This window comes from Narcine bancroftii, chromosome 9, assembly GCF_036971445.1.
Source record: "Narcine bancroftii isolate sNarBan1 chromosome 9, sNarBan1.hap1, whole genome shotgun sequence".
NCBI classification, from domain to species: domain Eukaryota; kingdom Metazoa; phylum Chordata; class Chondrichthyes; order Torpediniformes; family Narcinidae; genus Narcine; species Narcine bancroftii.
The window spans coordinates 52,677,521-52,704,370 of NC_091477.1; the positions used below are offsets into that span (position 1 = coordinate 52,677,521).

The 26,850-nt window shown below is 39.6% G+C and overlaps 1 protein-coding gene across 1 annotated transcript; it reads right to left on the reverse strand.

The window, feature by feature from the left end:
* Positions 1–7,357: 7,357 nt before the first annotated feature.
* Positions 7,358–10,065, reverse strand: adra2db (adrenergic, alpha-2D-, receptor b). Its single transcript, XM_069899170.1, has 2 exons — positions 9,387–10,065; positions 7,358–9,140 (listed from the first exon to the last, which is right to left on the reverse strand). Exons 1-2 carry the CDS (start codon positions 9,779–9,781, stop codon positions 8,519–8,521), a joined length of 1,017 nt encoding a protein of 338 aa, XP_069755271.1. The 5' UTR covers positions 9,782–10,065; the 3' UTR covers positions 7,358–8,518.
* Positions 10,066–26,850: the final 16,785 nt, after the last annotated feature.

Consider the following 26,850-nt stretch of genomic DNA (forward strand, 5'->3'; position numbering starts at 1 on the left):
TAGTTAACACCTTCTGCACCAGCTCCAAAGCTAGTTTTTAAGTAAAAAGACAAGAAATGCACCCAGTATTCTGGGTGTGGCCTCACCAGTACCTTGTGCAGTTGCAGAACTTTTGTAGCAGAATCTTCAAGCTCTTTAGTTCAATCATTCGAGCAATAAAGGCCAACATTCGATTTGTCATGTAGCAATGTAATAAATCTGGTAAAATCACTACATTTAACTTGAAGACTGATGCCTTCCATCAGTACCATGCCCTCCATAATGTTTGGGACAAAGACACTTTTTTTTGCTTTATTTGCCCATGTGCTCCACAGTTTTAAACTTTTATCTAACAACTCACTTCTAATTAAAGTGCACATTCCATATTTTATTCAAAGTTACTTGGTTTGATAATGACAGCATTTTTTTTATACACAATTCCCTCATTTCCCTCATGTATGGCTTCACAGATGTTTGTAATTACACAGGTATGTTCAATTGGTGCAGGTATAAGAGAACTTGGCTTGCTTCTAAGCTTTTGATCACCTTTGGAAACTATAGGGCCCATTTTTCAACATGAAGACTCAGAGTTCTGAAATGTAGTGGATACAGACCGGGACTTCATGAACAGAAATACAGAAGAACACTGCAAGATGCAAACCACTAGTTAGCTACAGAAACAGGATGTCCAGATTACAGTTTGACTAGAAATATTTAAAAGAAGTAGCAGAATTCTAGAAAAAAGGTCTTTTGGACAGATGAGACCAGGATTAACCTGAATCAGAGTGATGATAGGAGCAAAATATGGAGGTGTAAAGGAATTGCCTAAGATCCAAAGCATGCCACCTCATCTGTGAAACATGGTGGTGGGGGTGTTCTGACCTGGGCATGTCTGGCTGCCACAGGTTCTGGTACACTTATCTTCACTGCTGATGGCAGTAGCAACATCAATTCTGATGTATATAGTTCGAGCAAATGCCTCCAAACTCACTAGAGAGTGCTTCATCCTACAGCAAGACAATGATCCCAAACATACTGCTGAAGCCACAAAGGAGTTTTTCAAAGCTAAAAACTGGAAAATTCTTGAATGGCCAAGTCAGTCAGCCAATATAAATCCCAATGAGCATGCCTTCCATATGCTGAAGATAATACTTATAGGGTCAAGCCCCTGAAACAAACATGATCTGAAGATGGCTGAAGTAGAGGCCTAGTAGAGCATCAACAGGGAAGATACTCAGCACCTTGTGATCTCCATGAATCACAGGCTTCAAGCAGTCTTTGCAAGCAAGGGATATGCAACAAAGTACTAAACATGACTAACACACATACGATTTCAATGTCTCAAATATTATGGTGCCCTGAAATGAAGGAATGAAGTATATAAAGTGCTGTAATTTTAACAGTCAAACCAAAATGTATACAACTAGCCTTGAATAAAATTTGGAATGTGCAGTTTAATCACGTGAATCGTTTGATTACAAATTTAAAAGAGTGGAGCACACGGGCAGGTAAGAAAATAAGTGTATTTGTCCCAAATATTATGGAGGGCATTGTTAAAAAACAAAACAACACTAATACTGTGGGAAAGGGTGGATGGATAAGAGATGTATCCTCTTTTGAGAAAAATAATGTTGATAGTGATATCAGTCACATAAGGGGAGGGCATTGAGGCATGCAGAGGAACAGAGGGACCTGGGGGTTATGGTACAGAGTTCATTGAAGGTGAATTCCCATGTAGACAGGATGGTTAAGAAGGCATATGGTATGCTGGCCTTCATAAATCATTGTATAGAGTATAGGAGCTGGGAAGTGATGCTGCAGCTGTTTAAGGCATTGGTGAGGCCTGGTTTGAAGTACTGTGCTCAGTTCTGGTCTCCAAATTATAGAAAGGATATAGATAAGGTGGAGAGGGTGCAGAGAAGATTTACAAGGATGTTGCCTGGCTTTAAGCATCTAGATTACAGGGAGAGATTAGGGAGACTGGGACTTTATTTATTGGAACATAGACAGCTGAGAGGGGATTTGATAGAGGTATTTAAAATTATAAAAGGAATAGACATAAATAGACTATTTCCCCTGAGGGCAGGGGAGGTTGGAACAAGAGGGCATGTTAAGAGTAAGGGGGCAAAACTTTAGGAGAAATATTAGAGGATACGTTTTCACTCAGCGACTGGTGGCAGAATCGAATGATCTTCCAGAAGAGATAGTTGTGGCAGGGTCCCTTCTGTCATTTAAGAGGTTGGATGTGTACATGGATGTGAAGGGGTTGGAGGATTATGGGCAGAGAGCGGGAGGCGGGGAGCTAGTGGAGTTGTTCAAGTGAACCGGCGTGGAGTCGAAGACCAACATGGCCTATTTCCACGCTGTAAACAGCTATATGGTTATATAAAGTAGATAACCTAAATAGACAGGCAAATATGGTTAAACAAACACTCTCCATGCATTGCTTTTTTTTAATTTTTGGAGATAATCCCAAATCGTTAAAGCAATCTGCTGAAAGCATGTTTTCAGCTCCCAGTGTGTGCTTCCCAAGGGGATAGCTGATAGCAGTGTTTCACTTTTGAACAGTGACCAAGATGCATTCTCAAAGTTCTCAGCAAGTAAAGTCTGGCCAACAGTAAAATACAATATATGACTACAAAACAAGTATCATACACAATAATTATAATGAAGTACATTTATAGAATGTTACAAATAAAATACTGAAAAAGCTGAAGTTATTAATTGCCTAATGTGGAGCATTCGGAACAAGAAGATGGCCACACTCAATGAGCACAAAAACAAAAAGATAGATTTCCAATGTTATCCATGCTGAGGATTTCCACCATTGAGAAGGGAAAGTGGACCTTTTTTTTTTAAATCAAAGGCCCATATGTGTGCCTGACTGCATGTGCGTCAAATAAATCTAAAAAAAATTATTATTAAAAAAAAACCACTAAATTAGATCAGACAATCTTAGCACCAAGTAGTCTAGGCTCCTGGCCTTGTAAACCAGGGGTCGTGAGTTCATTCCTCGCTGTGGGGTGCCTCATTTCTGTGACGGGCGCTGGACAAAGTGGCGACTCCCTGTCTTCCTTACAGTAGACAAATTAAAGAATTTCATGTATGTAACATTCCAAGTGTAGTATTATGTGACAATATTGGAATCTTTACCTCTTAGAAAGCTTTGCAGTAAATAAAGTATTTGAGAAGTGTAAATGTCTTGAGAAATGTTGTCATAATAGACAATAGTTCCTGGAGCAGGCCAATTGGCCCTTCTTTCCCTTTCAATAACCAATCCCAGCCTCATCCCCATAACCCTTAACTCCCTTATCCAACTCACTCTTAAATCTATCCAATGAATCTACCCACACTACCCTCTGTGGCAATGCATTCCACAGACCCACAACTCTGTAAATAAAAAATTCTCATTTCTGTGTTAAATGGCCTTCCCTGTATTCTTAAACTATGCCCTCTAGTCCTAGGAACATGTGCTCTGATTTCACCCTGTCAAGCCCTTTGATAATCCTAAATACCTCAGTCAGGTCTCCCCTCATCCTTCTAAACTCCATTGCATATAATCCAAGACTTTCTAACCTATCCTCATATGACAATCCTGCCCTCGCAATACTCCAGGTGAGGTCTCACCAGGGCCTTGTACAACTGCAGGAGGGCTTCTCTACTCTTATACCAATCCCCTCTTTATGAAAGTCAATATACTGTTCACCTTCTTCATGTTGGTAATACTGCTGGTATTGATGAACTATTGGTACTTTGTTTCAACTGAAGCTTTGACTATGGAAACAACTTTGTCATGTCCTCTGGAATTCTTGGGTGAATTTTTAAAAAAATTCAGGACTTGAATGGACAATGCAAATAAGTGCAATTCTTGACTAAGCTATGGGCCATGGCTGCAGAGAGATTTATTCGTTACTGCATAAGATTTATCCTAAGACAGCCACATCTCCCACTTTTGCCTGTCATTTTGTACGAGATTGCTGCTCAGGCTTGATCTTGGTGTTTGAACACAAGTGATAAATGAACACGTTCCATGAATGAACAAAAAGAAGCTGCAGTGATCCCATGGACACTGCCTGATTGACCCACTGAATTCCTCCAGTTTCTCTTTGTTCACTTCGACCAGTGGTTCTCAACCTCATTCTTTCCACTCACAACCCACTTTAAGTAATCCCTCTACCATCAGGAGGGATTATATTGTCACATAATACATTGTTTTAATTGTACCTAATTGACTCACTATGTGCATGGTTTCATAACTCCAAAGGAAATGGGCCAATGACAATTTTTCTCAAGCAAAATATTTCAGTAACAATTGGGTCTAGAGCAGTGATTCTCAACCTTCCCTTCCCACTCACATCCCACCTTAAGCAATCCCTTACCAATCACAGAGCACCGATGGCTTAGGGGTTACTTAAAGTGGAAAGAAAAGGTTGAGAAACCAGTGACTTTGAATTTCAGCATCCAGAGTTTCTGTTGTTTCTCGGTGACTATACGAACACTGCCCGTGCAGCAATATCAGATTCAAAGCAGATACAGTACATCTCTTGAACTATTTTATGTTTTTAATTTGAGATGATGATGATTCAGGAATTTCACCCACATTCAAAAACTCATGCATCCAATTGGTCAACACTGATATGCCCATTCTTAAATTGGCCTTAATGCATCTTCTACTCCTGTCTCAAGCAAAGCATGAACCATAAAAAAATACTTACATGGCAACAAGCTGCAATTATTTTCATAGAAAATATGTTCTGAATATAAAGGAAGCTATTTCTAACCTTGCTGGTATCACAAATGTGCCTTTTGTCACCATGTCACACTACTGGTGAAGGCATTTTTACCATTGGCATTTAGACCATTCTACTCCCTCATGAACCCCTATGGTCTCAGCTTGCCATTTGTTCTCAGTCTCTCCCAGACAATTTTGGCTTCCATCTTCTTCTTTGAGTCAATAAAACAAGGGACAACTGAGGCACAATAAAAATAGTATGTGTTTCTTTTATAGAAATTAGTGCAATTCCCACCTGACATCTTAAATTGCACCGCAGAAAAGAAGTTGAAAGAGATTTTTAAAAATGTCGATCTACTTACCTATTATACTCATTGTCAGAGATTAAATAATATCGTGAAACCTCCTTGAGCCCATCAATTCCTGAAGACAATTGTGTGCTCCTGTTAATTAACTGAGACTACTTTTTTCATTCAAGTATGCTTATCTATTATGTTTCAAATGTTTGTACCAGGGCTTTATTGTATTCCAAAATGTTTTGTAAAACTAAAATTAGCTTGCCAAAAACATGAGTTATACATATGGTGCACAGCAGAGGTAGCAATCGAGTATTTCATTTGCACAAACATATTTATTGATAATAATTCAATTTTCAAATATTGCTGTTTTCTCTCAGTGTGTTTGAATTTGCCATATATTAAACATCAAGTATTGGAAAGTATGTTGTGCTGGAGTTAAGGGTATTGTTCATATTACTAATTCTCCTTTTAAAAGCACAACTGGGAGGTGAATAGTTAAATGGATCAGTGGACTTTTTAAAAAGTTATTAAGCAGGCTGGCAGAGAGCTGGGTGGATGTCCAACTGGTTAACAGGCTGAAAGGTGAAGCAAATGTGAAATGAATGTAGATCGGCTGATGCATTGAAAGATTAAGTTAGAAGACAAGAAAGATAAGTATTTTTGTGTGGCTTGTTGGCTGAGCTGCAGTAGCGTTATTTAGCAACTACATGGTGAGAGCAAGCGTAATCCTTGTGAGGGACGAGCTAAAATTGAAATGAAAACTCGCATTAGTATCCAGGCTACATAAGAATAATTTGGGGTTTTTTTTAAAAAAAGGAAATTGTTTACTCTGTTGCAATGTGAACAACACAAACAATTGGCTCAGAAATGGGGAACATGATCTAAAATACAATTTCCTCAACTACTTTAGAAATAACCCAACCAGATACAGATTAAATTTCATTCCGTAGCTATCTAAACTCTTCTAATCAAATGATGAGTTACAATTTACCAAGATTTTCAAAGTTCAAGTTTTAAATGCACTTATTAAACTTATAATGCAGTTAACTTTTTAACTTGAACCACTTACAAAGTAGTAAGCTTTCATTTCACTGAGCTCCATCTAACATTAAAACTTAGTATTTTTGTTTTCCTTTGTTTTATGTAATTTAATCAACATATTTGGTTCTGTTAGATTTTTAATACAAATATTACACTATAAAATACAGTATGTTCTCACGCTTCTAACCTCTGGTTATTTTTGAAGAAACATTGTGAAATATTAACAATTTCACTGAAATATTATCATGTGAAAAGCCTGTCACATTGTGGTTAATTTAAACTATTTTTGGAAATGTTCCTAGGATTAAGAAAAAAAAATCGAGCATAAAAATAATATGAAAATGCAACATTATTATTATTTTGTTTTTAAAAACAGGTTTTCTCTTTTATCGATCACATATGACCTATTATTACACAATTTCCTGTACCTCTTTCATATTCCCACATATATTATATCAATTGAACTGATAAGGATGTGAAATATATTTACAAAATCTTATAAACATGTAAAGTCCGTAAACCTTGATTCTTTTTGTGGTTGGTAACTGGCAAAAGATCATTTTAGTTTTGAAGGGTTAATAGGATTTGCGTCATTTTATCCCTGGAGAAAACCCAGGACTGCTTTTACAATTCTGCAGGAAATTTACATTCATTCAGTACGTGGATTGTTAAAGAACAGAAATGGGCCACTCAGACTGAGATTTCTGGGCTATGAACCCACTTACTTTGCACTTCATCTCATCTTCTTATTTCTTTTCAGTCCACATTGTCTCATATTTTTCTTCAGCATGCTCTTAAATGAATCAGCATTATCTATCTTAGCTATTCCACGTTGCACATTCTCACCACTCTCAGACTTTTTTTTAATACAAAGGTTCCACTGGAATTCACTTTGAATTTAATTTGCATATTTATAGCTTTACAAAATGTTATCCTTTGCAAAGGTGCTATTGTTAATTAATGTACATTGTGCTTTGCTTTGGGAAGATTAGCAGACAGACAGGTTTGTTTTGTTTAGATTGGAATCTTTTATCAAAGCAGGAAGCTAAGCACCAATATGCACAGCATTGTATTATCCAGATTTAAGAGCCCTTGTATATTGAAAATCAACTGAAAAGGAAGTCATTGTGGTCATCATATCTTTTTTTGGAAAAACAGCACTTGAAGAAAATGTAATAATCAACAGTACATGACAATATAAAGTTAAAAATTAGTCAAATACAAAACTGTAGAAAATTGATGCCACACTTTCTACCACAACACTTTGATCTTAAAATCAAGTTACGACATAAGCATCCATTAACCCTTTGACTCCAGAGAACATAGATTTAATATGGGATATTTCTAAGTACAATCACATTTCAGGTATAAATCCTGCAACAGATACAACATGACATTGACATGAAACACCTCCTCCTATCACGGGTATTTTTTTGTTCTCTAGCTTTATTAAGTTTATTCAATTGTATTAGATTCACAAAGAGAAATGGATAGATTAAATCACTGGTGTACCAAATGGATTGCAATATAGGCAAATGTATCTCACCACCTTGGTTGATCTGAACATCAAGTGATGCATAATGCAATTAGTTACCTTTTGAAAAGTCATCAACCTGCTGAAAAAGACAATCTTAAATATTTTGAACAATATTATTCGGGTATTATAATTGATCCCCAAATCACATAGATTAATGATTTTTGATTATCCTAAAATTAAAAAGAAACTTTATTCAGTTAATGTTTGTCCCTTGTAAATGACGACCCTCTGAGCACACTGAAATACTGGAGGAACTCAGGCAAGTCTTTGTAGCGTCTAGACCCTTGCATCGTATAGGCAGAGAAATGACTGGCTGAGCTCCTCCAGTATTTTTTACTACAATCACAGCATCTGCAGACTTCCGTGTTTCGCCCACCAAGCGCACAGCTTCTAAATGCCTTCATCTAAATTCAGACCCTGAGCTGCTTGACTGAACCCAAAACTCTCCAAATCTATTTTATCACCAATTCCTATCAGTCTATCTTATTCTGGCTCTGCCATCACTCTTCAAAAATATAAACAGCACATTAAGAGATGTTGTTTGTAGGGAAATAAACAGTAATTTGCAAAATGCAAACCCAACTCAAATACATATATTTTTAAAAAGGAAGTGATAACTCCAACCCACCGAACATCACCACTTTATCTTTGAAAATGTGTGGCAGCCCAGTCCACAACCTCACCCAACTCAAACACGTTTCATACAAAAATCATGCAGTAAGTTATCCAAATCAATATCTCTACAACACAGGTTTAAATAAATACCTCTATTTCGCCTTCTCTGGAAGTTTTTAAAAAAAAAAAATCCAACTGAGATTTTAGAAACAAATTTATCTTTTTGTGGGTTTTATTTTTTTTTAAAACATTAGCTTGAAACATGGACAGCAAAATATAACATCGTCCGCACTCATCAGGACAACACGCAGTTAGTTACAGAGTACGCTTGTTTGATTTAAAAATGATGTTCTTGAAGGCTTTCCTGAAGTCTCTGTTAAAGATGGTGTAGATGATTGGGTTTAGAGAACTGTTGCAATAACCAATCCAGAAAAAAAAGTTGAAGAGGGGGTCAGGGATTGAGCAGCTCTCTCTACAGATAGCCTTCAGGCTATAGGTGAAGAAGAAGGGAAACCAGCATAGCACAAAGACCCCCATCACCACTGCCAGCACAAAGGTGAAGCGTTTCTCCCTCAGCTGGGCCACCTTGCTTTTGGTCAGGTTCGACACGGGCCGTTTTCTCTGCTCAAAGAGCTGCGAGGCACGGTTGCTCGCCCATGACAGGCGGTTCTGCTGCGCCGAGGAGCAACAGCCAGGAGGCTGCAGGTTCCTTGGGTTGGAGCCTCGGCAGTTTCTCGCCTTGGTCTCGGAGGAGAAGCTCTCCTCCAGGTCAATGTCCTCCAGCTCTTCCTGCCTCTGGTTGCTGCAGGAACTTTGGCTGCTGGGGCTGTCTGGCTCGACCTTCCCCTTGACTGCGAAGCACGTCTCCGTTTGGGAAGACCTCCTGTCCACGCCATTCTTGGCCACCGCAACGACGGATGTCCTCTGCTTCGCCACCCTGTAGATGCGGAAGTAGACCAAGATCATGATCACACAAGGAGCAAAGAAAGACACTATGCAAGATGACAGGATGTACCAGGTGTCATCGTTGAGTTCACAGCATCCCTGCTTGCTACGATTAGTGTCCATCGTCACCAAAGGTGGAAAAGAGATGACTGCTGAGATGAGCCACACAATGGTAATCATGCACTTAATTCGTTTGGGTGTCCTTTTCAGATTATATTCTACCGCGCGAGTGACTGACCAGTATCTGTCCAAGCTGATAGCGCACAGATGCACGATGGACGAGGTGCAGAAGAGCACGTCAAGAGCCAGGTAGATCCCGCACCAAACGCTCCCAAAGTACCAATAGCCCATCACCTCGTTGGCGAGGGAGAAGGGGATGACCAGGGCGGCCACCAGGATATCAGCCGAGGCGAGTGACACCAGGAAAAGGTTCTGGGGTGGCCGCAGAGCCCTGCTGGTGAAGACGGCCACCACCACCAGGATATTGCCCACGATGGTGAGCAGGATGATGAAGGTGACCACCAGGCTGATCAGGGCGGTGGCGGCCGGGGCATAGTGAGGAGGAAGCAGCTGCCGAGACGATCCATTCGCCTCCCCGGATCGGTTCAGGTCCGACTGGCCGCAAAGTTCCATCGCGGTCACATCTCTCGCCCGCTTGTTCGCTGGGCTAAGTCCGGCGGCGGGGTGGGGGAACTCAGAGAGGTGGGGGGAAATCAGAGAGGGGAGGGGCAACTTCTGTCCGAGCACGGGCAAGAGCGACACTCTCCGGACCAACTCGGCCGAAGCCCCCACCCCACCACCCTGGACAAGGCTGTCGACTCGCACCTCGACAGGCGAACTCTCGCAACTGTATTTCCTCAAACCTTTACAAAGCTCCCACACCCTGACGTCAGCAGCCGCCCGGCCAATCAGCGCTGGAGATCAGCTGGGCTCCCCCCCCCCCCCTCCAGTCCCCAGCCCGAGGTGGGAGCGGGGCGGTGCGGTGGAGTTCTTGTGCTGCGGCTCACGCCCCAAGTTCAGCCGCATGGCGTAAGGTGCGCGTTGCCACACGAGGAAGTTTCTGCATCGCAAAGAGCAGCGGCACATCCACTCCGCGAACTTGAATCCCGCAAGGCAAGGATGAACAACGCCCACCCTTCCCTCCCTTCCATCCATCCATCCATCCACCCTGAGCACTGGTCGCTTGATCCTTTTAAAGTGGAGGGCGTGACTCTGCAGGGCGCCCGGTGCCGTCGATGAAATAGAATCGTGGCCGCTTTAATTTACTAATAAGCTTCATTTTGCATTTGGACGGTTTCATACTCATGGGACGGGAAAGCCTCCTATTGACAATGACAGTCTGGCGAGAGAGGAAAAGTGCTGCGGGTTGATGCCAAAACCTCATGGCGATGTTCATTTATCTCAACCCACTGACCATGTTCTGTGTGTGTGTGTTTCTGACTCCTTTCCGCGGTGACGATCCCTGGAACCAGACAGGTCGCTCTATCCGTGACATCGCGGGGTTACACAAACGCCTTTCTTTCGGTCAAACTCGAGGCGGATGCAGCCGGATTTCCTGGCCAGCGGATTGCGGACTACAGATGGCATCTGGAAACCGTGTCTTGAAACGCTGCGAGGGGAAGAATGTGTCCACTTTGGGGGGGGGGGGGGGGGGGTGGGTTTGCGGTGCTTTCAGTCTCACCTGTGATCCAAATGCAGCTCAAAGAGACAATAGAGCCGGGACTGCGCGATAGCAGTGATAAAGAGGCAAGTTTGGATGAGAATGATTTAAATCGAATCAGATGACGCGGGTGGAGGAGCTGGGATTTAGAGAGAAAGAGGGGTGCGGGGGGTTGAGTTTGGCGTTGGAAGCGTAAAAGTGTCTGAATGCATTCGGGCATCAGCGGATAAGAGCGGGCGCTGTAGACCTGTCACTGGACGCCGGTGATGGGGGAGCGGGTGGAATTCGAAGCCTGGGAGACGGGCAGAGGATCGCGGGGAAGCCGAGAATAGCCAGAGGGGCGCCGGAGGGGGCAACGGTGGACAAGGCAGTGGAACGAGTCTGGATGCCACCGTTGGCGGTCCTCGGTCTGAAAGCCGGAGGCAGGTCGGGACGGAGCTTTCAAAGGAAATTGAAAGGGCCACCCTTTCTTGGCGCTTCCAGCGGAAGAGACATGACCCTGAGAGTGGGCTGTTCCCCGACCACCTTGCCTTGAAGGGCTTGGCCGTGCGTCTTCTCCGCTCTCTGCGGACTCGTTGCACCCGGTGACGCGCACCATGAGTTCGAGTCCCCGAAAGGGCCGACGTTCCCGGTCTCCGGACGGACGGAGCCACCGTGTTGCTCCTCACCCGTTTCGGCAGCTGTTGACCCCGGGGTGGGGGGAGGGGGATTTGCCGCTCTGGAACGGAATAGACTTCGCTCCCATGAAATGGTTAGGAAATTGGCGAGCGGCAGGACCGCGGAGATTTCCGCCTTGGGTTCGAACACCAGCCCGTTTGGGAAAGCGAGGCCGGTCCCACCTCTGGGTCACCCGAAAGTCCAATCGCTACCACCACTTTATTTCAAATGCAAGGTTAATTCTTCTGCTAAATACACACTAATAGCTCCATAATATGGCATCCTTAACATTAATCATCCTTTAATACATTTCAAATTTCGACAGAACAGGCCATTTCGACCCACGAGCCCAATTAACCGGTGCGTTTCGATCGGTGGGAGGCAAGTGGAGTCCCCGGGGAGAAGGTACAAACTCCTTGGCAGTGGTTCTCGACCTTTTCTTTCCTCTCACATCCCACTTTAAGTAATCCCTGTCCCATCAGTGCCCTGTGATTAGTAAGGGATTGCTTAAGGTGGAATGTGGCTGGGAAGGGAAAGTTGAGAACCACTACTCTAAACCCGATTGTTACTGAAATATTTGGCTTGAGAAAAATTGTCATTGGCCCATTTCCTTTGGAGTTCTGAGACCGTGCACATAATGAGCCAATGAGGTACAATTAAAACAGTGGTTTTCAACCTTTTTCTTTCCATCCACATCCCACCTGAGGCAATTTCTTTATAATCATAGGGAATATTTAAAGTGGTATGTGAGTGGAAAGAAAAAGGTTGAGAATCACTGCCTTACAGACAAGTGCAGGATTCAAACCACATCCCGATCACTTGGACTGTGCCTCTCCAAAACCACTATGCCAACCATGTGGCCCAATATTTATGCTTCCAAAAAAAAAATCATTTACTTACCCTGTACTGGTTTGATAATAGTTTAATCCAGTGGCTTTCAACCTTTTTCTTTCCTCTCACAAACCACTTCAAATGTTCCCTATGCCATATGTGCTCTGTGATTAGTAAGGGATTATTTAAGGTGGTATGTGGGTGGAAAGAAAAAGATTGTGAATCACTGTTTTTATTGTACCTAATTGACTCATTATGTGTACAGTTTCATAAATCCGAAGGAAATGGGCCAATGACAATTTTTCTCAAGCCAAATATTTCAGTAACCATTGGGTCTAGAGCAGTGGTTCTCAACCTTCCCTTCCCACTCACATAACACCTTAAGCAATCCCTTACTAATCACAGAGCACCAATGGCAGAGGGGTTACTTAAAGTGGAATGTGAGTGGAAAGAAAAAGGTTGAGAACCACTGGACCACGCTCATCCCTTTTACATTAGCACCTCGCAGTCCCACCACCAAACTACCCAATATATCCACAATCAATGCAGCCAATTATCTCTCCCTGATCCTCTTCACGGACGAAGATAGAAGTCTTGGACTAAGGAGCAAACTATTGAATGAATCTGGGTTAAGATTGGGAATAATAAAGGGGGGAAAGTCACTGTTAGTATTCTACAGGCAACCAACTAACATTATAGAGGAATGTGCAATAAATAAAGAAATGACTGACACATGTAAGTTATCATGAGGAATTTTAACCAACACATTGCTTGATTGAATCAAATCAGTCAAGGCAGACTTGAGGGGGAATTCATTGGATGTGTCTGTGATGGTTTTTTGAGCAATTTGTTGCAAAGAACACTATCCTCGATCTAGACTTGTGTAATGACACAAATTTTAATCATGATAAAATTAAAAGTTGTGACATTCTCAGAAAAACAGTGATCACAGAATGGATGAATTTCTCATATAGATGGAGGGTGAGAAAGTAAAATCCAAAACCAGTACACTTTGCCTAAACAAAGGAGACTAAGATGGGATGAACGAGGAGCTGGTTAACTTGCTGTACCCTGGGAGAACATGCCATATGGTGAGACAGTTGGCGAACAGTGGAGGACTTACAACTAAATTTTGCACAGTGCTCATCTGAAGTATTCCACCTCAAAGCATTGACAGTAAACATAGGTATAGTCAACCATGGATAACTAAGAAAATAAAGTTATGCATCCAATTGAAGGTTAATGCAATCAAAGTGGCCAAACATAGTAGGAAACTAGAAGCAAAACTTTAAAAGCAGAAAACCCAGCTAAGAAAGCAATAAAGAAAGGAAATGTAAGTTATTAAATATATTTCTGAATATCTAAATATGTCTAAATACATATGTCAAAATTGGCACAGAATACAAAAAAGTGGAAGATTTTATTCAATATATAGAGTGGAAAAGGGTGGCTGTAGCTGGATGCACTTCTCGCAGATGAAGTCATCAGGGATACTGCTGGCTTCCCTGATGTCCCACATTCTGCAAGAAGAGCATTCCCCTGCACTGGCTAGCATTACCACTGTCTATGACTAGAGGAAAGAAAAAATGATATCTAAAACCTGCGCTTACCTGTGCCTTCCTACTGAATCCTTTTTGTTCCTTGAATAGAATGGCCCTTTCTTACTTCAGCTCCTGCACCACCATCTCAAGTCCTATGCACCAAACACCGTCAAGCTAAAGCCTTTTCATTCTGACCCAGCCAACTCTGATGACAATGGAGCATGAGTTCTGATAAAAACTGATGGATAGCCCAGAAATGTTTTCCATAGAGATGAATAAAATCATGAAGGATACAGATAAGATGGATGGACACAGTCATTTTCCTAAGGTAAGGGAGTTAAAACAAGAGGGAAAACTTGAAGGAAAGAGGACAAAGATTTAATGTGTAGAAGAGGGGCAGGATTTTCACACAGTGACTAGTAAAAATATGGAATAAGCTGCCAGAGGAAGTGGTAGAGAAGTATGTAATTCCATTGTTTGAAAGACATGTTGATTGGTTCATGGAGAGGAAAGATTTAGAGGGATGTGGGTCAAATGAAGGAAAATGGGACCAGCTCAACAGCCACTTTTGCTGGCATGGACAAGTGGGGCTGAATGGCCTGTTTTTTTCTCTGCTATGTAACAATGATTCTATTATATTGTGTGGCATTGTCATTGAGCAAATATTTCAATGTGGTGCCTCAAAACTGGACATCAACAGAATATTATTGCATTAGGTCCTCATGGCCCAGGAAACCCCTCACTCCACTATTTCCATTAAACCAAGTACCAATCCAATTCAATGAGTAGTGTGAGGGAATCCCAGAAGCAGAGCATAAAAGTGAGCTGCCAACCTGACCATGTTGTAGCACATGACTAAATGTGTGCTTAACGGCAAAAGCAGCTCAAAATCCCACAACCAGTCGATCTGGTCAAACTCTGCAGACTTGCTGCTTGTAAAAAGTGGATTGCGTTCAAATAGTTCACAACATGATGAGGATCCAAGCACATTTCCATCCACAGTGATGGCAGAGATCAGCAATGACAGCAAAAGGTAAGATCGATGCGTTTGTTTCTCTCTTCACCATAAGTGGCAAATGGATCATTTATCTTGACTGGGATATGGCAGAAACAGAGAGAGATGGGTTATTTCAACACTTTGCTAACGGCCAGAAGTGTAATGGATAATTCGTTAAAAAAATTACTGAGATTAAATTCTGCAAATTTAAAAATATTTATTCTTAAAAGGACTCTTCCTCTGGAGACTATTGTAAAATACACTTTTCTTCATTCTGTTCCAACATCTACTCTGATCCAAAGTCAAACCTGATACATTTTGTTTAATATATCATAACATTGAACCTCTTTGAGAGATGTGCCATTTATTAAAGTGACACCATAAATGCCATTTCACTGATATTTTTGAAAACATGATGTTAGGGCAGAATGGTTGGTGTAGTCATTAGCGCAATGCCTTTACAGCGCCAGCAATCAGGACCGGGATTCGAATCCCGTGCTATCTGTAAGGACTTTGTACATTCTCCCTCTGTCTGCATGGGTTTTCCCTGGGGGCTCCAGTTTTCTCCCACTGTTTGAAATGTACTGGGGGTGTAGTTTAATTGAATGTATAATGGGCAGCAGGGACTCATGGGCCAAAATAGCCTGTTACCATGCTGTATGTCCAAAGTTAAATTTAAGTGATTCATTAAAAGATTGAATTGGAAAGAAAACAACATACTAAAATTGATTGGAGCGGTTTTAGACCAATGTGGGGAAATGGACAATCAAAGACTCTTGTGAGATGGTTGTGAGTTCACACACATTCCAGGGATGTAAACCACTCAATTCAGTACTGAATATAAAATATAAAATGAAATACCTCAATGCTAGCTGCATTATTATTCAGTTACATCTTTCAGCTGAATAAAGCTGAATGGCTTTAGAGAAGAGCAGGGAAATTCTTCTTGATGCTCTGGACCAAAATTTATTCTCCATAAACAACGTTAAATTGGCTGCGGTAAACCCTTAACTTTCTTCGAGGAAAAGTTTCAGAAATTGTTTCAAATGGAAAAAACACAAATCCCATTTGTTTCCTGAGAACTTCAGCAGGTTACTTTATGGAGAGACCTGAATAATTTGGTTTTTTTTCCTGAATCCTACATATGGATTGTTTGTATGCATGTTATGTCTGGTTGTGTGTCTGCATGTTTTGCACCGAGGACCAGAAAACTCTGTTTCATTGGGATGATAATAAACTTGACCTGACTTAACTTAAGGTGGAAAGCTGAATGGATATCAGCAGAGTGACCAACTCTGGGTCTTGGTTCAACATTACTAGTCGTGGAACATGAAGGTGGGAGGGATTATGCAATTTTTCTATCTTGCTCAAAGGTTTCACAGATAAAAATAATGGAGAATCTCCACCAGGGATTGTCCCAAGTCGTCTTTCTCCACCTGTGATCTGTTCAGGTCCGTGAGTGTGTTAGAGGAGCTCTGTGTCAATGCAGTGAAGAGAAATATTATTGATAAAATATATAAATAAAAAGTAAAACAATGTTATAAATTTGACAAAATAAAACTAAAATTCTCAAAAAAAAAGACCCAACAAACAAAATAAAAGTCCCATCAGAGGTCTGGGAAGTGGTTTGAGCTCACCAGACCCCTCTGCACTGGTGATCTTTGAGCTTGTTACAAGAATAATTAAGGTAGTCTGACAATCCATTTCTGCATTTGAGATTTCACAGAACTTCCCCAAATGGGGAGAGTGAGGCATGTACAATCTGATTTACCCAGATAGTGGGCATCTGGATGTCCTCAGAAGTGAGAAAGCAATCATATTGGGCTCTCAGTTTTATTTAGCCTGGAAAATTCTAAGTAAATAACTTATACTGGTCCTACATTTTCAATCTCTCATTGCTGCCGTTAGAGGTTGCCACCTGGTTCAAAAGGGCATCAATCATTCTGGGATCCAAGAAGAGCTGCCTCAACATCTACTGCTTAGTAACACTAACTTTTCCCATGATGAATGCTTTGAGAGGCTGGTCATGGCCAAAATTAACAGGTACCTAAGCAAAGATCTGGACCCACTGCAATTCGCCTATCATCACAATCGCTCCACAACAGATGTAATATCGCTGGCTCTCCACTCAGCTCTGGATTGCTTCAGAGAGCAATTGGTAAATCCGGCTGCTCTTCATTGACTACAGCTCGGCCTTCAATGTCATTATTACCTCACTGCTGGTCAAGAACCTACAAATTCTTGATCTCTGTACCCCCATCTGCAACTGGATCCTTAATTTTCTCATTGGAAGACCACAGTCAGTACAAATTAGAAACAATGACTCCTCCTCACTGATTATCAACACATGCACACCCCAACAATGCATGCTTAACCCACTGCTCTAATCATTATACACTCATGACTGTGACCAGGTACAATTCCAACGCCATCTACAAGTTTGCCGATGACCCCACAGTTGTCGGCAGAATCACAACCAGCAATGAGGACGTGTCTAGGAGGGAGAGAGATCAGCTCGTTGAGTGGTGTAATGACAACAATCTTGTGTTCAACATCAATAAAATCAAGGAGATGATTGTGGACTTCAGGAGGAAGTCGGGGAACACGACTTAGTCCTCATCAGGGGCTCAGTAGTGGAGAGGGTTAAGAACTTCAAATTCCTGGTGTCAACATCTCCAAGGATCTGTCTTGGAACTTCCAAAAGGAAGGGTCACCAGCGGCTATATTTTGTGAGGTGTTTGATGAGATTCGATATGTCACCAAAGACGCTCATAAACCTCTACGTGTATCGTCGAGAGCATTCTGGTTGGTTGCATCACTGTTTGATATGGAGGGACCAATTCTCAGATCAAGAATGAAGTCCAGAGGGTTGTTAACTCTGCCTGTGACATCAAAGGCACCAGACTTCTCTCCATCGAGGACATCTACGTGAGGCGGTGTCTTAAAAAAGCAACCTCTATCCTCATAGACCCCCACCACCCAGGCAATGCCCTCTTCACTCTGCTACCATCGGGGAAAAGGTGCAGGAGCCTAAAGATGAGCACTCAGTGGCACAAGGACAGCTTCTTGCCTGCTGCCATCAGATTCCTGAATAATCAATGAACCAAAGACACTGCCTCACTTTCATTATTTTTTATAGCAATGTTGTAAGATGGTTATAATGTGAACGTTTGCACTGTGATCCTGCTGCAAAACATCAAATTTTGTGACTTGTTTATGACAATAAATTCTGATTTTGACATATGGAATGGTTTGGAGAAAATGATTAGATTCCTCAAGCTGTTTTACAGATATTAGTACCAGGCTTGAAGTGCTTTCCACAATAATCCAGAGAGCATCTTGCACTCTGACCTTGTTTGGTGCATACTTTATAAGAATTTTAGAAAGTAGGAGTAGGAGCCTGCCGCACCATTCAACCTCGTCCACTCCCAGGCTTCCTCTCCTGTGCCGTTTGCCTCCATTGTCCTCCATTCCCTGATAATTCAAGTATTGATCTAACTCCTCTTTAAATACACCTACTAATGATAATGAGTATTTTATTGAGCACATGAGTAAATATATGTATGTTCAGAAGTTCTCAGTTGCTGCAGCCATACCGGTCCGTAAGAACACGAACTATGATAGTATGCATTAAATTACCCCCGTATGGAAAGAGATAATAAAATTGAAGGATAAATGGATAAATAAATATTCACAGTTACATGAAGTGCAAGATTGAAAATAAGTAGCAGTCCAATGGTGCAGACGTGTTTTTGTAGTCCCAGAGTAGTTTGTGGTTCAAGAGCCTGATGATACCCATTTGGGTAAAACTCTTCCTATGTTTCAGCATCTGTATCCTTTTCCCAAAGATAGCAGTGAGAAGAGGTTGTGACCAGGGTGATGGGTGTCCTCTATGATGTTGGCTACCCACTTGAGGCAGCGCCTCACATGGATTTCCTCAATGGATGGGAAGTTGAAGCCTCTGTTGGATTTGGCTTCGTTTTCTACTTTCTACAATCATTTCTGGAATTACCAAACCAGGCCATGATGAGACTACCCAATATATTTTACACGGTGCACCTATAGAAGATGGTTGGTGTATTCCACAACCTGCAAAATCTCCACCAATCTTTTGGAAAGCAGAAGCGTTGATGTGCTTTATTCACAGTTGCTTTGATGTGAGGTCTCCAGGATAGATCCTCCGATATGTGCATTCCCATGAATGTAAAGTTTCTAACCCTCTCCAACCTCCGTCCCATCAATGCAGACAGGTGTATAGTCCCTCAGCCTCCTCTTTTTAAGATCCACAACAAGCTTGTTGCCGTTGTTGATGTTGAGATTGGTCCAGCTTCCACAATGCTCCGAGGTAGAGAATTGCAGAGATTCATTACCTTCTGAAAGAACTTATACATGCCTCGGTTTTAAATGACCACCCGTGCATTTGTAACTGTGCCCCCTTGTTTGAGATTCTGCCACTCATGGAAGCATCAGTTTTTGTCTACCCTCATTTATAATCTCAAATGTTGAAGTAAGATCACCCTCAATCTTCTGAATTTATGAAACTAATTTATTTTGCAGCTTATGACAGGGCACGAATCTCATCCCAGAGAGTCTCTTTTGGATTGCTTCAAATTCCTTTCTTATATCAGGGGACCACAACTGTGCTCATCACCCCAGGTGAAGCCTCACCAATATCCCATGCAATTATGACCATATCTCCCTATTTCTATGTGCACTCAGTCATTTGAGGAGAAAGAGATGGAGGGGGAAATAGACAGGAGATAACATGAGAAACTCGAAAAAATGTAGAGAATGTTTTATTGCAAGTGATGAAAACTGCTAACAAAATATTCTTGTTATTGTTAAGGCAAATGAATCCATAAGTATGGAGGTAGTCTTCAGTTATATAAATAAAACACACACAGAAATGCTGGAGGAACACACAGGCATTGGTCCGTACCACACCTTTGTGTATAATTGTTCTCCTTAGGGAAGAATGCTAATGAGTTGGAAGGAAGCAGTTCAGAGAAGCTGGTTAGACTGATATCTGGAATGGGCCGGTAGAACCGGCTCAACTTGTATCTGCTAGTAGAAGAATGAAACGGGTCTTGATTGAAATGTAAATTTTGAGAGGGTGTATGAGGAAATGATGTTTCCTCTTGTGGGGGAATCTGGAACAAATGATCATCCACTGAGACATTTCTTCACTCTTTACCAGTTCTAAGCAAGGGTCTTTAAGCTGCAGCATGAAATCCGGGTCTTTTTCCACGGGTGTTGTGCCGAGTGTTACCAACATCTTCAGCTTTTGCTTCAGATTTTCAACATCTGCAATTTTAAAAAAAATTCCCTTTCCTCTACTGAGTGCTCATCACTCCTATCTTATTCAGCTGCTGACTGAGATAATCTCTTGGAAACCGAAGGAATGCCATAGCTTTTGCCACCCAGTGCCTGTTCACCAGATAGACATACCAAGCCTGCCTCACTGGCTCAGAAACCTCATCATCTTCCTGAAAGCATGAATGTTGAAGTCATGATAGGACCATCCTAATGGCCAAGATGAAGCATTTTGAATGGACTTACCTATTTTAAAGAATAGAGGAATTAAGGGTTATGGGGAACAGAGAGGTGGAGCTGAGTCCACAGCCAGATCAGTCACTATTTTATTGAATGGTAGAGGCTATTTGGCCTGCTCCATTTTTAATATTCTTGTATTCTTGTGCTCTGTCAGCAAGCTCAAAGCATTTCTCATTTGAATGGTCCAGCTATTCTCAAAGAGTTTAGATCACAACTTTATAATCTCCATTCAATATTCCTTAATACATAGTATTATCCACCATGGGAAAAAGGCTTTTAATTTATGCCGACCAATATGTTAACCTGGTCTAGTGTCATTTGTGTGTATTTGGCCCATGTCCCAACTAAACCTTTCCTAGCCATATGTCAGTCCAAATGTTTTTTTACATTGTAATTGTGTCCATCTCTGGCAGGTTGGTCCACATACTCACCACCCTCTACATGAAAAACATGACCTTCAGGTTCCTTTAATTATTTCTCCCTCATGTAAATCTGTGCACTTTAATTTTAAAGTCTACCTAATCTGAGGAAAAGGATGCTTTAGGTGCTCTGTGGTTAGTAAGGGATTACTTAAGATGGTATGTGGGTGGAAGAAAAAGTTTGAGAACCATTGCTCTACAATGTTCGCTCTAGTTTTTAGTCATCAGTGTGCAAAAAAATCTTAAGTTGTACAAATTGTTTTCCTGTGACAGAAGTATATGCACACTGAATGCTTGTGCAAGTGTAAACTTCAGATTGTTTCAAGATAATTTTTTGCATCATTTGTACCTTACTCCACAAAAATTAAATAGATTGAAAGCAGATTTATCAGATGTTTTTTAGGTGTAGTCAAACGATAGGCACTTTCTTGCATTCTACGTGGTCATGTTCAAAATTGAAACCATTTTCGATAGAATTAAGAACATTTTTAGAACAAGTAACAGGAGTTAAATTTCCGCAAGACCCAATGCTTTTACTTATTGGGCAATTGAAATTGGATTTTTTATAAAAATAATTTATGAACATTTCATTAGAAGTTGCAAGCAAATTTATACCAATGACATGGAAATCAGATTCCCATTTAGGAATGGAAAAAATGGCATGCAGAAATACGTAGTTGTACATCTCTTGAGAAAATTGCATATAAATTAAGGAATAAATATGATGTTTTTCTGAAAATTTGGCACCCATATTTACATAAAGTAGGTATGAATTTATAAGAGATTTCCCTCCGTGAACCTCACAATGTCTTCTTTACTCCTGGGATAAATAAAGAATGATATTGAAGGCAAAGTTGGTGATGATATTTTGGTAACCAGTTTTTTTTTCTAACTTTTCTTTATCTTTGTATCTGTCTTTTTCTTTTTCCCCATTTCTTTTATTTTGGGTATTGTTATCTTTTAAAATCTGTTTTTATAATTTTATTGGCACTGTACATCAGCAGATCACCCGACCACACGAGACTGCACCAAGATGTCCATGTGCGAATGGACAAAATGAATTTTCAGTGACATGCTGCTCTTCATGGTTTTGGATGCTTGAAGTCGACTTAAAATATGACAAGAAATCACAACAATAGGTTATTTCTTTAAAAATGGTACGTGATACATAAATGTTAAGGTGATTTTCATGATCAGCAGCTCAAAATTCATTAAATAGATCCCAAAGTGTTCAGGAAGCAAAGCCTCTGTTGTCCAGTGTTACTAGACCATATTGAAAGATACTGCTCTAAACCAGTGACCCAAAGCCCATTCGAGGAGTTGTGGAACAATTATGTTTTTTACATTTTCCCAGAACGCAAGCTGAGTAAAAAGCTCGGAATGGGAACGCTATTCCAGTTCTGACTTTTAACCTCCTCGACCCCCTAGTAATTTTCCCTGAATGCCTGCAGTCTAAACTGAACTACCAGCATTCTGTGACCAAGGGGCTAATGAATATGATGTAGCGATGATGCGTAAAACATGCGACATTGCAGCGCGTGATTTTCAAATTTTCAGAAAGCAGGCATTAAGTTATCAGCATCTCCCGCAACTTTAAATAGATTAAATAGATAGATGCTGTCAAATAATTCATTAAATAAAAATTGCCTTCCTAACTGTACTGTTAATAGCAATGCAGTTGGAGATGTTGGAGCGATTTTAAAAGTTTGGCTGTAATTTGAATCTAATAAGAGACGTCTAATAAAATGTCACTTTGAAATATTTTATTGATTGTATGTAATTTCAGGCGATGTATCTGAATAAGTTATACTGTACATTAGCAAAAGTGATTTTGGTGTCTGATTATTGTGCACACTTGGTCCCCTAATTACTGGTGGCAATTCAATAGTCGAAGTGATCTTCAACCTTGTGTCCATCTCATTCCTGTTTATTCATTCACATAACACTGATGAGTACACACTCTCTTTACCTTTTTGAACATTATATATTTTTTTTTTAAATTTTTTATTTTTCACACCATAAATCACATTAGCCATGATGTACACTTTTTCTTTTTCACACATATACAGTGACTTTTTCTCCCCCCCCCCCCTCCCTCCTCCCAAGCCACCCCCCCACCCCCCCCCTCATCCATTTTAGGTATACAATCTAGGTTGCATTAAACCCGTCAGACAATGTTGTCATTCAACAAAAATACACCAGAAATTCTACTGAGTCCATTCTTTTCTTTCCTTCTCCTTCCATCAACTTAGGTAATGTTTGTCCCCGGTAGGTTTTCGCTATTGTATTTAATGTAAGGCTCCCATACTTGTTCGAATATTTCAATATTATTTCTTAAACTATATGTTATTTTTTCTAATGGAATACATTTATTCATTTCTATATACCATTGTTGTATTTTCAAATTATCTTCCAATTTCCAGGTTGACATAATACATTTTTTTTGCTACGGCTAGGGCTATCTTAACAAATCTTTTTTGTGCATCCTCCAAATCAATTCCAAATTCTTTGTTTTTTATGTTACTTAGGAGAAAGATCTCTGGATTCTTTGGTATATTGTTTTCTGTTATTTTATTTAATATCTGATTGAGATCATCCCAAAACTTTTCTACTCTCTCACATGTCCAGATTGCATGAATTGTTGTTCCCATTTCTTTTTTACATCGAAAACATCTATCAGATACTGTTGGGTCCCATTTATTTAACTTTTACGGTGTAATGTATAGTCTGTGTAACCAATTATATTGTATCATACGTAGCCTCGTATTTATTGTATTTCTCATCGTTCCAGAACATAATTTCTCCCATGTTTCCTTTTTTATCTTTATATTTAAATCTTGTTCCCATTTTTGTTTAGTTTTACCATTTGTTTCCTCATTCTCCTTTTCTTGCAGTTTAATATACATATTTGTTATAAATCTTTTGATTAACATTGTATCTGTAATCACATATTCAAGGTTACTTCCCTCTGGTAAACTCAAATTGCTTCCTAGTTTATCTTTCAAGTAGGATCTCAGTTGGTAATATGCCAGCGCTGTATCTCCAGTTATATTGTACTTATCTCTCATTTGTTCAAAGGATAAGAATCTACTTCCTGAAAAACAATTTTCTATTCTTTTAATCCCTTTTTTTTCCCATTCTTTAAAGGAAAGGTTATCTATTGTAAAAGGGAGTAGCTTATTTTGCGTCAATATTAGTTTTGGTAATTGATAATTTGTTTTATTTCTTTCTACATGAATCTTCTTCCAAATATTGAGGAGATGATGTAATACTGGAGAAGTTCTATGTTGTACCAATTTTTCGTCCCATTTATATAATATGTGTTCAGGTATCTTTTCCCCTATTTTATCTAATTCTAATCTCGTCCAGTCTGGTTTTTCCCTTGTTTGATAAAAATCTGATAGGTATCTTAATTGTGCGGCTCTATAATAATTTTTGAAGTTTGGCAATTGTAAGCCTCCTTGTTTATACCATTCTGTTAATTTATCTAGTGCTATCCTCGGTTTCCCCCCTCTCCATAAAAATTTCCTTATTATTTTCTTTAACTCTTTGAAGAATTTTTCTATCAGTTGTATTGGCAATGCCTGAAATAAGTATAGTATCCTTGGAAAAATGTTCATTTTAATACAGTTTATCCTTCCTAGCAGTGTTAGTGGTAGATCTTTCCAATGCTCTAAATCGTCCTGTAATTTTTTCATTAGTGGATTGTAATTGAGTTTATATAATTGGCCTAGGATTTTGTTTATTTGTACACCTAGGTATCTTATTGCCTGCATTTGCCATCTGAATGGAGATTCCTTCTTAAATTTTGAGAAATCCGCATTATTCATAGGCATTGCTTCACTTTTATTTACGTTTATCTTGTAACCCGACACTTCTCCATATTCCTTCAATTTCTTATATAATTCTTTTATTGATAGTTCTGGTTCTGTTAAGTACACTATAACATCATCCGCAAATAAACTGATTTTATATTCCCTGTCTTTTATTTTTATTCCTTTTATATTATTATCTATTCTTATCAATTCTGCTAGTGGTTCTATAGCTAGCGCAAACAATAAAGGTGATAGTGGGCATCCCTGCCGCGTTGACCTGCTTAAGTTAAATTGCTTTGATACATGTCCATTTACTGTCACTTTCGCTAACGGTCCCTTATATAATGCTTTAATCCAATTAATATACTTCTCCGGTAAACTGAATTTTTGCAATACTTTGAACAAATAATTCCATTCTACTCTGTCGAAGGCCTTCTCTGCGTCTAATGCAACTGCTACTGTAGGTGCTTTATTTCCTTCTACTGCATGAATTAAGTTAATAAATTTACAAATATTGTCTGTTGTGCGTCTTTTTTTGATAAATCCAGTTTGGTCTAAATTTACCATTTTCGGTACCTGTTCTGCTAATCTGTTTGCTAATAGTTTAGCTATTATCTTATAATCTGTGTTTAGCAAAGATATTGGTCTATATGACACTGGTAAGAGTGGATCTTTCCCTTGTTTTAGTATTACTGTAATTATTGCTGTTTTACATGAATCTGGTAAGTTTTGTGTCTCATCAATCTGGTTGATTACATCCAGGAGGGGCGGTATTAATAAGTCTTTAAATGTTTTGTAGAATTCTATTGGAAATCCATCCTCTCCTGGTGTCTTATTATTTGGTAATTTTTTTTATTATCTCTTGTATTTCTACTGTTCCAAATGGTTCTGTTAATTTATTTTGTTCCTCTATTTGTAGTTTTGGTAGTTCAATTTTAGTCAAGAATTCATCTATTTTCCCTTCTTTCCCTTCGTTTTCAGTTCGGTATAATTGTTCATAGAATTCTCTAAAGTTTTCCTTAATTTCTTTTGGATTATATGTAATTTGTTTGTCTTTTTTCCTTGATGCCAATACCATTTTCTTAGCTTGCTCTGTCTTAAGTTGCCATGCTAGGATTTTGTGCGTTTTTTCACCTAGTTCATAATATTTCTGTTTTGTCTTCATTATATTCTTCTCTACCTTATATGTTTGTAATGTTTCATATTTTATTTTTTTATCCGCCAATTCTCTTCTTTTAGTTGTATCTTCCTTCATTGCTAATTTTTTTTCTATGTTTACTATTTCCCTTTCCAACTGCTCTGCTTCCTGATTATAGTCCTTCTTCATCTTGGTTACATAACTTATTATTTGCCCTCTAATGAATGCTTTCATTGCGTCCCATAGTATAAACTTATCTTCCACTGATTCCGTATTTACTTCAAAATACATTTTTAATTGTTTTTCAATAAATTCTCTAAAATCCTGTCTTTTAAGTAGCATGGGATTTAATCTCCATCTATACATTCTTGGAGGGATGTCCTCTAGCTTTACTGTCAATATTAAGGGTGAATGGTCCGATAGCATTCTCGCTTTATATTCTGTTTTTCTTACTCTATCCTGCATACTAGCTGATAACAAAAATAGGTCTATTCTTGAGTATGTTTTATGTCTAGCCGAGTAGTATGAGTATTCCTTTTCTTTTGGGTTTTGTTTCCTCCAAATATCCAAAAGTTTCATTTCTTGCATTGATTTAATTATAAATTTGGTTACTTTGTTCTTCCTGTTAATTTTTTTCCCCGTTTTATCCATATTTGGATCCAAATTCAGGTTGAAATCCCCTCCTATTAGTATGTTCCCTTGCGTATTAGCTACCTTCCGAAAGATATCTTGCATAAACTTTTGATCTTCTTCATTAGGTGAATATACATTAAGTAGATTCCAAAACTCCGAATATATCTGACATTTTATCATAACATATCTCCCTGCTGGATCTGTTATTTCCTCTCTATTTTAAATGGCATATTTTTACTAATTAATATAGCCACTCCTCTTGCTTTTGAATTATACGATGCTGCTGTTACATGTCCTACCCAATCTCTCTTTAATTTCTTGTGCTCCAATTCAGTTAAGTGTGTTTCTTGGACAAATGCTATATCAATTTTTTCCTTTTTCAGTAAATTTAGTAGTTTCTTCCTTTTAATTTGGTTATGTATTCCATTAATATTTAAAGTCATATAGTTCAGCGTAGC

Excerpts from the sequence above, each read along its gene's own strand:
- adra2db (XM_069899170.1), bottom strand. The coding sequence starts at position 9,781 with ATGGAACTTTGCGGCCAGTCGGACCTGAACCGATCCGGGGAGGCGAAT. Across the intron at positions 9,141-9,386 it reads ATCAGCTTGGACAGATACTG|GGTGGCGAAGCAGAGGACAT; the intron begins GTCAGTCACTCG and ends CCGCATCTACAG.